The 13,360-nt window shown below is 39.3% G+C and overlaps 1 protein-coding gene across 1 annotated transcript in view; it reads left to right on the plus strand.

Annotated features, from left to right (window-relative positions):
* Positions 1-8,100: 8,100 nt before the first annotated feature.
* The window catches only part of NXPH2 (neurexophilin 2), a 173,019-nt gene continuing 167,759 nt past the window's right edge, over positions 8,101-13,360 (plus strand). The window contains exons 1-2 of the mRNA XM_083153873.1: positions 8,101-8,630; positions 8,749-8,903. Coding sequence (XP_083009999.1) covers positions 8,850-8,903 — 54 coding nt within the window. The 5' untranslated portion in view covers positions 8,101-8,630; positions 8,749-8,849. The remainder of the gene's footprint in view (positions 8,631-8,748; positions 8,904-13,360) is intronic.

Genomic DNA, 13,360 nt, shown 5'->3' on the forward strand with positions numbered 1-13,360 from the left:
ATGCAGTCTCCTTCACAACTTGTCATCTGTGTTCAGAGCAGCTACTGACTGTCTTGTGTTCTACAGCGACCATTGCAAAGCAGACAAACATATTCTAATGTGCTATAGACTGAATCATCTGGTCTCCAACATTTCCTACAATATTATCAGCAATGCTAACTGCAGTCTGTATTCATTAAAACTTCTCGCATACAGTTCCCAACATTACATACTTTACTAACAACATGACCATTTACAGATAGCCATTCCCTGTGGATTGAACTGTTTTTTACAAACTGTGAGATGGTAGTAATATAATTAGCAACGGAGATGCTTAGATGTGAGATGGTAGTAATAGAATTAGCAATGGAGATGGTAGTAATAGAATTAGCAATGGAGAGGCATATACAGTAAGTGAGATGGTAGTAATAGAATTAGCAATGGAGATGCTTAGATGTGAGGTGGTAGTAATAGAATTAGCAACGGAGATGCTTAGATGTGAGATGGTAGTAATAGAATTAGCAATGGGGATGCTTAGATGTGAGATGGTAGTAATATAATTAGCAATGGAGATGGTAGTAATAGAATTAGCAATGGAGAGGCATATACAGTAAGTGAGATGGTAGTAATAGAATTAGCAATGGAGATGCTTAGATGTGAGGTGGTAGTAATAGAATTAGCAACGGAGATGCTTAGATGTGAGATGGTAGTAATAGAATTAGCAATGGGGATGCTTAGATGTGAGATGGTAGTAATATAATTAGCAATGGGGATGCTTAGATGTGAGATGGTAGTAATAGAATTAGCAATGGAGATGGTAGTAATAGAATTAGCAATGGAGAGGCATATACAGTATGTGAGATGGTAGTAATAGTATTAGCAATGGAGATGCTTAGATGTGAGATGGTAGTAATAGAATTAGCAAAGGAGATGCTTAGATGTGAGATGGTACAGTAGTAATAGAATTAGCAATGGAGATGCTTAGATGTAAGACGGTAGTAATAGAATTAGCAACGGAGATGCTTAGATGTGAGATGGTAGTAATAGAATTAGCAATGGAGATGCTTAGATGTGAGATGGTAGTAATAGAATTAGCAATGGAGATGCTTTGATGTAAGATGGTAGAAATAGAATTAGTAATGGAGATGCTTAGATGTGAGATGGTAGTACTAGAATTAGCAATGGAGATTCTTAGATGTGAGATGGTAGTAATAGAATTAGCAATGGAGATGCTTTGATGTAAGATTGAAGTAATAGAATTAGCAACGGAGATGCTTAGATGTGAGATGGTAGTAATAGAATTAGCAATGGAGATGGTAGTAATAGAATTAGCAATGGAGAGACATATACAGTTGTGAGATGGTAGTAATAGAATTAGCAATGGAGATGCTTAGATGTGAGATGGTAGTAATAGAATTAGCAATGGGGATGCTTAGATGTGAGATGGTAGTAATATAATTAGCAATGGGGATGCTTAGATGTGAGATGGTAGTTATATAATTAGAAATGGAGATGGTAGTAATAGAATTAGCAATGGAGAGGCATATATAGTATGTGAGATGGTAGTAATAGAATTAGCAATGGAGATGCTTAGATGTGAGATGGTAGTAATAGAATTAGCAAAGGAGATGCTTAAATGTGAGATGGTAGTAATAGAATTAGCAATGGAGATGCTTAGATGTAAGATGGTAGTAATAGAATTAGCAACGGAGATGCTTAGATGTGAGATGGTAGTAATATAATTAGCAATGGAGATGCTTAGATGTGAGATGGTAGTAATAGAATTAGCAATGGAGAGGCTTTGATGTAAGATGGTAGAAATAGAATTAGTAATGGAGATGCTTAGATGTGAGATGGTAATAATAGAATTAGCAATGGAGATGGTAGTAATAGAATTAGCAATGGAGAGGCATATACAGTATGTGAGATGGTAGTAATAGAATTAGCAATGGAGAGGCATATACAGTATGTGAGATGGTAGTAATAGAATTAGCAATGGAGAGGCTTAGATGTGAGATGGTAGTAATAGAATTAGCAATGGAGAGGCTTAGATGTGAGATGGTAGTAATAGAATTAGCAATGGAGATGGTAGTAATAGAATTAGCAATGGAGAGGCATATACAGTATGTGAGATGGTAGTAATAGAATTAGCAATGGAGAGGCTTAGATGTGAGATGGTAGTAATAGAATTAGCAATGGAGAGGCTTAGATGTGAGATGGTAGTAATAGAATTAGCAATGGAGAGGCTTAGATGTGAGATGGTAGTAATAGAATTAGCAATGGAGATGGTAGTAATAGAATTAGCAATGGAAAGGTATATACAGTATGTGAGATGGTAGTAATAGAATTAGCAATGGAGAGGCTTAGATGTGAGATGGTAGTTATAGAATTAGCAATGGAGAGGCTTAGATGTGAGATGGTAGTAATAGAATTAGCAATTGAGATGCTTAGATGTGAGATGGTAGTAATAGAATTAGCAATGGAGATGCTTAGATGTGAGATGGTAGTAATAGAATTAGCAATGAAGATAGTAGTATTAGAATTGTACTCTTCTGACCGTAACCAATAAGAAATGGATCTACCGTATAATGGATTTAAGTAACATAACATTTTTTTTTTTAAACAAGCACCTTAAGTCCTGTTGGAGAGTGTGCTATACATGTAATAAAATAATAATAACAACTAGTATTATTATTAGTTATGTTATAATCATTATTCATCCACAGAACCAACTATTGTGCATGTAATGTGTATTGTGCAGCTCATAACCTGTCAGACAGTGCAGATCTTGCGATGTGACAAACGTTCTGCTTAGACTGTGAGGGTTATTCAGGCAGGTTTGCTGGGCTGCTAATTTGCAGAGCCCTGCAATTGGGTAATCAATGTCCAGCCAGAGTGAATCCCCCCCCCCGTGCAAGTTACGCAGATCGGCGATTAGGTTCAATAAACTCACCATCGGGTATACCCCCTGGCCCACCCCGACGGTTGATACACCTAAATACAAACTTAACTCTAAACCTTATATAACTTAACTTAAAATAAAGACACGACACAAAGTGCTGGCGTTTCAAAAAGAATGTCAAATTTATTTTGACAATTAACTAAGACTATGAATGGTGGCGGCACTAAAGAACGGTCACTATAGGAAAGGTGGGGTTAAAGATCACTAAGCATACATACAAGGCTGGGTGACCACTCTCCCTGGTCAGCCACCAGGCCTGGTGGTGACGGCCATTCCCCGGACAGAAGCTTGGCCCATGACAATCGATGTCGAGGGAGAGTGCACCCCACTACCTACACACACAGAGTTCTTAAAGAATGACCGTTCTTTACCGCCGCCGAAGAGGAAGAGAAATAGGGAAGGGTGGGTGGGGCTTCTTGAACAGAGGGTGATCACTCTAAACTTGTGATCATTCCTACCCTGTCTAAACCCTCCCCCTGCTCTGATAGGCCTTGTGCCCATCCTCATTACAATAGCATGTGACCAACAGCAGAGTGTACCCTGGGAGAACCCTCAGTGGTTTATGTCACCTCAGGCTTATTCAGCCTTCTGTGTTTCTATCCATTAGACTGTGCAGAAAGCTGTCAGCAAGAGAGCGAAACATGTCAGGCAGCACCTGCTGATCTTATCACATTGGGTTACTTTGGCTGATATTGGATACCCCGTTTTGGAGACTGACTTTGCAATCGTTACCCTTGGGCTAATAGCTGGAAAAAGCACCATCTTTATACAACAATTTTTGGGACACCACTACCTGCGTTCTACGGATTACAATTACACAACATCGTTGAGGACACCCCTAATCCAACTGCGGTCTGCACACATCCTCCAGCGTTACCAAAATCCAGCAAGCTTTATGGACCCCCAATTTATCCAGCTTTAAGATGGATTCACCCAAGGGAATTTAATATCTCCAAGAGTTTCCAAACAAGGACTGCAAACGGGACTCCACACCACTAAGTGTAATACCCAATTTCTTTTAATTATCTTAGCATGCAATTTCACAGTCGATTGTTGTACTGTATATATGTTTTTTATACCACATGAATTGAAATTATATTTTACTAATAAATAATATATATTGCTTTTTACAATTTACCAATTGATCCAGTTTTCTTAGGGCTCCACCTTTGCTTTTTGTACCTCAAATCCATTAGACGCCGCACAACCTCAAATGATTTCACAATATGTGCAGTCTGTGTGTAGCGGGTGCGATTAAAACAGGTTTATCAGGGCTAGAGCTGATGTCACATGACTTCCCTTCAAAAAGAGGATACGGTCATTAGGTCTACAGCAACTAGGTCGACAAGCAATGGGTTGACACCACTAGGTCGACAGGCAGCAAAGTCCACATGGGTCTAGGTCGAAATGGGTCAATATCAACATGGGTCTAGGTCGACAGGTCATTGGGCCGACACAAACATTAGGTCGACATGGGCAATGTTGACAGTCAAAAGGTCGACGTGGGTTTTTTCACTGTTTTTTTTTTTAGCCTACATGTGCCGACAGATGGTATTTCATGCCCTACCATCCACTAGGGTGTGTACGCGAGGCACCGTTCCCTGAAGCATTGCGAGTGAAGCCATTTGTCCATGTCAAATGTATTGACATTCGGGTCAAAAAACAGTGAAAAACCCCATGTTAACCTTTTGACTGTCAACTTAATGTCCTGTCGACCTAGACCCATGTCGACCTAGACCCATGTAGACCTTGTTGCAGGGCCGGCACCACCACTAGGCAGCTTTAGGCAATTGCCTAGGGTGCCGGCCACTAGAGGGCGGCACCGCAAGCTGCAAATTATTCTGTTTTATTATTTCCATAGCGCTGAACTCAGTGAGGCCTGGGTGCTATTTACCCTAGCCCAGGTCATTTCAGCTTAGGAGCGCTGCAGGAGGCACACAAAAGGAGGAGGAGGAGAGAGCGCCCCCTTCCTCCCTGCTTGGGTCACCTCTGGCAGTCACCGGCAGCAGTGACCCTCCACTGCTCTCTAGTGAGTGTGGGATGTGCGGACCGCTCTGGGTGTCACCATTTAATGGGGTGACACCATGCAGTCATGCCTGCAACCCCCATCGGATACACTCCCTGCAGGCTTTTGCATCATCATTTGCATGATGGTTAGAGGTCGGGTATAGCAGCCGACACACAGGGTGAGGAGAGGGGATAAGATTGGTGCAACAGCTTATAGTACCGTGCAGGAAGTTAAAACCAACAGCTGAGCCTGGCTGTCATTCCCCGGGAGGTGTCTATTCTCACCAGCAAAAGCCTTTCCTCCGGGTGCTGGCCGGGCCAGCCTCCAGGCTTCCTCCATCCACTCACAGTGCCTCATAGCTGCTGCTTCTGCTCAGTGCTCTTCTGCACTGAGACATCAGCCTGTAGCCCGCCCCCTTGTAGCACACGCCTCCAGCTCCTACTCATCTCTGCCCAGGCAGACTCCACCAGCCACCACACTGCTGCTACAGTCCCAGTCCAGAACTAAAGAGAAAACAGGTGACTACAGAAAGGTGTGTCTGTGTGAGGGAGAGAGGGTGCAGGGCTGGGGTTTGGTGTGTTATTGAGGGTGTTGGGTGCAGGTCTAGGGTATGGATGTGTGAGGAAGGGTGCTGGGTGTAAGGCTGGTGTAGGGTTGTGTGAGAGAGGGTGCTTGGTTCAGGGCTGGGGGATGGGTGTGTGAGCGAGGGTGCAGTAATGGGGTACTGGTGTGTCAGAGAAGGTTCTTGGTTTAGGGGTGGGGTATGGGTGAGTGAGGGAGGGAGGGTGCAGGACTGGGTATGGGTGTGTGAGTGAGGGTTCTTGGTTCAGGGCTGGGGTATGCTTGTGTTTGTAAGGGAGGGAGGGAGGGTGCTGGGTGCAGGTATGGGTGTGTGAGAAAGGGTACTTGGTTCAGAGCTGAGGTATGGGTGTGTGAGGGAGGGTGCATGTCTGGGGTATGGTTGTGTGAGTGTGGTCGCTTGGTGTAGGGCTGAGCATACGTGTGTAATTCATATGGAGGTGGCTGTGATATATGCTAGGCAGAGTGAGGTGGTTCGGACAGGAGCACATATGTGTGAGGGGGAGATGGTGTATGGGGGTATTTATGTATTAATATATATTTGTATGTATAAAAACTGATGTTTTTCACTCCTGGTTTAGTTGGGGGGAGGGGGGGGGGTCAGCAGAATATTTTGCCTAGGGTGCAATGAAACCTTGCACCGGCCCTGCCTTGCTGCCTGTCAACCTAGTAGTGTCGACCCAATGCTTGTCGACCTGGTTGTTGTAGACCTAATGCTGGCCATACATCAGAAAGATCGATCTTAAGATCGATTGCGCTCATGATTGTGTCCAATTTCCCTTCAATTCCCCGGCAGTCCTTGGTGGTTTTTGGACACATAATGTGCACACAATCTGCATACAATCCATCTTACAATCAATTGAGATTGTATGTTTGGGTACAATATCTTTCTGATGTATGGCCACCTTAACAACCCACACCCTCAAAAAGTCCCAGAACATTATTGCAAGATGGCCTCGTACATGCGTGCTACAGGCCATGCACATGCGCAGTTGTTCGATTATCGCCTGACGATAATCAGGCGATCAGGTCTGAATAAACCCCATGTCATTTTTAAAGAAAATGTGTGCTACCCATTATACTTTATCCCTTTGTTCTTCATTCCGAATAACAAAAACTTGTGAGCCTCACTGGACAGGAAAAACAAATTCACACAGGTTGGTTTCATCCACATTTCTTTGTAAAATAATGAACAGATTTGGTAACTAATAAAGCTGCATGAATTAGATGGGGGTGGGCACTCTTCAGTCTAAACAAGCTTAACATTCTGGAAATGATAGTGTTAACAATGTAACTTGCTAGGGAGAACCAGCAGATGGTGAATGCAGCCCTGCAGGGTGAAATTGTCATTAAGTGACCTTTTAACTCTTTCCTTTCTGAATTTCTCATCATGAATGGATAGGAGGCAACTGGTTCAAAATGAAGATTTTGTTGTGAATTCATTTATACGACTATGGTGCAATGTTGCTGCACCTTATGGAACCTGTATTCCCAATTTATTTATTTATTTTTGCCTGGTATTTGTGTTCTAATGCTGAGTACACACGGTGAGATTTGACATTAGATTTTGACAAAATCGCATGCAGATCGCACAGGTTTTTTACCTTGCGATCCCGATGCACGCTCCCGGGACAGCACAAATCGAAAACCAGATAGACAGGGCAGCAATGACTATATTGTGTAGATTGTATGAATTGTATGTAAATAGTACAGAGATAGCAAAAATTGTATAGCAGTCAAATCTTATGTTGAATAGCAAGGGAATCTCACCGTGTGTACACACCATTGCATTTAAAAGTACACAGTGATGGGGGAAAAAAATATCCAGCTGCCTAAGAATATTCTGTATTGTAAACTTGACCCAAGGCACCATCCGTTTATAAATAGATGCTTTAGTCAGTGTAGCCTACTACTGTACATACACGTCTGCAGGAGAGTGTGGATGCAGTGGGCAATTCACTAAAGCACGTCCCAATATAGAGGCTGAGGTCATCGGGGTAAATTCACTAAGGTGGGACTTCTATTGAAGATGGGATGTTTCCACTTAGCAACCAATCAGATAATACTTTCTATTTATTTACCCCCTTCTAGAGGATAATAAATATAATCTGATTGGTTGCTATGGCCAACATCCCATCTTCAGTAGAACCCCATCAAAGTAAACCTCTTTGATCATTATATATCATTTTTTATATATTATACTGTATATATAATTTAAACCTATGTTTAATGTTAAGTATGCACATATTAAATCAGGTCAAGATAAAAGATTTAGGGATATACATTTATTTAATATATAGCTGATTAAAATAATGTTTTTGCACACATATTTAAACAGGGATTTCCTATTTTAGATAAACACTTATTCTTCTTCTTATTTATATTATTGTTGTTATTATCATTATAATTATTATCATTATTATTATTATTATTAATAATATTAATAATATTAATAATAATAATAATAATAAAGTGCTGTTCAGCACCAGCTATATAAAAGAATTCCGTCCAATCACATCTGTGCCAGTATAACTGTGCTCCAGAAGCACAGTCTCAGTCTGCACATGCCAGATAGTCAGCAGCATGAACTGGGAGAGGAAGTAAAAGTGTAGTCAGGCTGTGCAGTTCTGTAGTCAGACGGATATATTCCAAAATCCAATTCGTAACCGTGTTGCACAAGGAGAGGCTGCCAGTGACAAGCTTGGAGGAGTGCCTAGCCAATAATGTGAGACTGAACGTGAGAGCTGGATCCTGCTCTTTAATACTGTGCACTGCTATCAAACAGCTGCTGGTGTTGGGCTGGTCGTACTGAAATAATCCTTGGGTGCTAATAGAACTGGAATTAGCCTTGAAAAAATCCAGACAACTGCAACTGACTTTACAGCACATCTTTTTACTTAACCACAATACTTGACTATTCTTATAAAAGATCATCTAAAAAAGAAACTAGATAAAGTTGGAACACCGCTGAAAAATCGCCACTGTCTTTTTTGGATAAAATATATTTACTAACCGCAGTGAAAAAGGAAAGTATGCATTTAAGTTCTGCATGGGATTTGGGAATTGAAATCCATCACATGGGAGCCAGAGCCTGAGATAAAGGTAATGACCATTTCAATGTCTTTAAAGAGTTTGCCAGGTTTCAGGTAGAACATTGCATTATTGTACAGTGCAGGTTATTTGTTGCCTGATTTTCTCATATTGCTGTGTATGTGTTTAGGTCACAGAACTCTCTGACCACCAGCCCAGACCCCTATATCTGGCTATGATGAAGAATGAATATACAAGTTAAATAAATCATCTCTGACATTCTGAAGCACAATGATGGAGCTTCACATCTTCTCCCTCCTCCTGGTAAAGTGTCTGCTGCACCTGGTAAGTTTCTTCTGAATAACGATTTCCAGGAGCATCACAATATTAAATCACTGTTAAGGGTACTGGGTTAGCAAATACTGCAGTATGAACTCGAGCATGTTATGCCGAACATCTGGGTTAAAAACTGGACTTTAAAAAAAAAAAAACATAGAAAAAACTTTATTATAAAATTCTGGGGGTTTTGTGAACATTTTTCTTTTTTCATAAATAGAATGCAACAAATATATTGTATAATATATCTATCTATCTATCTATCATCTATCTATCTATCTATCTATCTATCTATCTATCTATCTATCTATCTATCTATCTATCTATCTATATATATATATATATCTTTATATATATCTATATATTTATATAGATATATATATATATAGATATAGATATATACCTGTACATGGACTTCTATATATATATATATATATATATATATATATATATATATATATATATATATATATATATATATATATATATATATATATATATATATGAACTGTCTCTGTATTGTCATGTCATTTAGAACCATTTGTGGTCCAAATCTTTTCATTGTGTAAACTAATGCTGTTCTATATAATGCATTGTATCGTTTTAAGGAAGCATTGTTAAAATAGATATATTAATGCCTGCAGATCCATGCTGCATTTCCAGTGCAGGCATCAGGAATTCCCAGTGTCTGTTTGTACAGTACCTTAGTCTTAAATATTGTTAAAGTAAAGTAGAAGATTCAACAAGGCTAAACAAAAGATATACTGTATGTTTACAGCCTGAATCTACAGTAAGTTAGATTAAGTCTACCTGTTTTCTTATTTATATGATAAGAAGTGTGAAACAAGACAGTGGCAAAAGCAATTTCCAAAAAAAATAAATAATAATAATTAAAAAAAATTCTGTACAATTAATTAATCCCTAGATGAGTCACATCCGATGAGTCAATGATCTTTTTCACCATTATAGGTATTTCTGTTTACGATCTAGTGTTAAAAAAAATATTCCATTAGTCATTATTTATGTTTGACAATATTTGTTACATGGAGTCTTTTATTTCTTATTGGAGTTTATAAATAAGTTATCAGTTTTCAAAAAGTCATCTGTTATTTTCTCAGCTTAATGTGCCTGCTAAAAATTCCATCTTGGTAACAATATAATAACATTCTGGTACATTGTGTAACTACGAGAACAGAAGTAATGTTCAAGGAGCTTTAGCAAAAAAAAAGTTATATATTAGTTGATACTTTTTTATGGGAAATGGCCAAACATTGGCCCATAAAACTCAGCTCCCTAAACCCTTAGTCAGCAGATTCATTTCAGGACTCATGCAATTGGTTGGAGAAAGGTGGCAGCAGAAAATATATCACAACTATGTTACAATAAATGGTTGAAAACCGTTATAACAAATCCTGAACCTAAACGGCACAGATTGTTAAAATGTCTTCAAATATAGGAGCACAAAGGATCCGCTAATATGATTTGTTCTCAATAATGTATTTAAATACTGGAGCATACTCTCCAAAAATTACTTAAAACACAAGTAGCAAGGTAAAGTCACAATACAAAAAACCACAACATTCAGAGTATGCAGTATACTATCATGTAGGGCAGTGTTTCCCAACCTTGGTCCTCAAGGCATGCTAACGATCCAGGTGCTAAGGTTATCCCGGATTAAGCGCAGATGGTTCAATCAAAGTAACTGAGGTACTAATTTAGTCACCTGTGGTCAAGTATCAGTATCCTTAAACCTGGACTATTAGTGTGCCTTGAGGAACACGGTTGGGAAACACTGATGTAGAGTATTTAGGAGCCATATACTGTATTTACTAAAACCAAAAAAGGATTTTCCCTAACCAATTATCAGACCAAAATGAGGGACAACCAGGTGAGAATGAGGCATTGGAAGTTGGTTTCTAATCAAACATGAAAATCACATCTTATTTGTTTGGTTTTCTGCAGTCCCAATTCAGGAACTCCTGGTTCTCACTTATATACAACAAGAGGCAATAATATTGCCTTAAAGGGGAGCACAAGTGGTCTTGTGTCTTCCTCCTGGTGCTAGCCACAGGGACATTTCTAGATAAGGTTTCATTCTATGGTTTCCACTGCTGAACCATAATAGCCCCACAGAAATGTCATCAATGGATGGTTGTAACAAAAACAGGCTAAAGAAACCAGTTAATGTACCACACAAATAGAAAGGTGATTCAAAGATAGATATAGATCGATCGATCGATAGATCGATCGATCGATAAATAGATAGATAGATAATATATACATTTACTAAAGAAGTTTTAATAGATTAGTATTAGTATAGATTAGTATAGATTGTTCCACAGTCTAGATAGATAGATAGATAGATAGATAGATAGATAGATAGATAGATAGATAGATAGATAGATAGATAGATAGATATTGACCATTTCGGTTTTTGTGGCCATACAGAAAGCCAGACGTAGGTTAAAAGTGGCCCTATTTAATATCAACATTAACCATTATTTTAATATAATACAATACATAGTCAAACACAGTAATAACTATATATGTGTATATATATAGATAGATAGATAGATATAGATCTATATCTGTATATCTATATATAGATATAGATATATATTTATCTATATCTATATATATATATATATATACTGTATCTAGATATATATATATATATATATATAAATATATGTGTGTGTATATGTATATATATATATATATATATATATATATATATATATATATACATGTGGTAAAGCCTTTCAGGCGCACTGAGACGTATATAAATTGTCTGATCATTTGCATGAGCCTGCATAAGTGCAATTAGAACTTTTTATCTTAAAAAGCGCACATTGTAAAACTTTTCCCAGTCTCCTGCTGTTTTGCATCCTAATGTTGTCGCCACACTTACCATCTCTGTGTAAAATAAGTAAATATATAAATGAACTAAACCTTGAAGAGATTAAACACCCTCTTTAAGAGGCGATTTCTCATATGACTACATGAGTTGATTGATTAGTTTCTGAGGAAGCGTGTGTCAAATATTAATCCGCCTCTGGATTGTACTTGCAATGTAATGCTGTTTTTTTCTTCCTCTCAGCCACTTTAGCAAAGCGCTGAATTAGAGAGCTGCAGTCCAGCGATAAGAGGCACAGTTCTTTCAAAACTGCCAGATTTCTGGACAATAGCAGCCTGTTTACCTCTTCTCCCATTTATCTGTGTTTTTTTTTTTTTCCCTGTAAATAAATGACTGGCGCGCTGAGCCGCACATGGTCTTAGCTGCAAAGGAAGAAAAATAATGTAGCCATATATATTTCACATATGTTTATTCCATGAGAACCCAGCTTTCCATGAAGCTATGTACAAACAGAAAAAGAAAAGTTCATGGCGGTGATTTTAGATCAGGAGTTTCTTAACAAATGTAGTTTGCTTAGAATTCCAAAATATCTGTTTGTCTGATATGCATTTAGATTTCTGTGTAGAAAAGAAGTTCTCTAAAGCCCTGTACACACGGGGGAGATATATTGCTCAGCCATATATTGCTAGCAATACATTGCTGAGCAATATATTGCCCAGTGTCTTCTTTTCATCAGCGACCAGAGATGGTCGCTGATGAGAAGGAACCTCTGCCGGGGGAGCAGCAGAGGTAATCAGCTCCTGCGACCAGCGATTAGAATGGGGCTGAAAACGGGAGCGCGCACCCGACGATTTATCGCTGGGGCACACTTCCATCACTGGCAATATGGTCCCTATCAGTGGTGCAAGTAGAATTTTTTTCTTGGTGGTACTGATAGCCTCCACCAAAAATGGGCGTGGCCATGTGTCGTGAGGGGGCGTGGTCACACAAAGCTAGAGAAGTGACTAAACGACAATAGTAGCGTGGCATCAGGAGACAGTGAATGAGAAACAGGGAATGACTGGGGGTGGGTTGGCTCTTGCTTGGGGTAGAGCCGGGCAGCTTGTGCTTACAATTGTGGAGCCTGCTCTTCATGCTGTCAGCGCCGCTGATGCCTGTCAGTGTGACAGGCTAAATCAGCAGTAGCCGGTAGCTGCATTAAGCACCAATCATAACGCTGGGTGGGTGGGCTGCGGATGCATTATATTTAGACTTAAAAAAAAAAATAGAATTGACAGTGGGTCAGAGGGTAAATGGTACTGCGTACCTGCAACATATTTCTTACAGGTACTCCGTACCACGCCGTACCCCCTTACTTGCAACACTGGTCCCTATCGCCCCTGTGTGTACACAGCTTAAGAAAGATATGTATAGTTTTTTGGATGTGTAGAATATATTTAAATAACCCTTTGAGTTCCAACAATGCTGCGAGCGATCTTCAAAATATGCACTAAATATGCCAGCATCGCTCACAGCGACTGTCCTTTTAGTATAATAAAATACCAATACAGCCAAGTCACTTAATTGTAGTTTAGTTAAATATTGCACCCAAAAAAAGAACAGTCGCTGT

Source organism: Crinia signifera, chromosome 7, assembly GCF_055691185.1.
Source record: "Crinia signifera chromosome 7, ASM5569118v1, whole genome shotgun sequence".
Classification (NCBI taxonomy): Eukaryota; Metazoa; Chordata; class Amphibia; order Anura; family Myobatrachidae; genus Crinia; species Crinia signifera.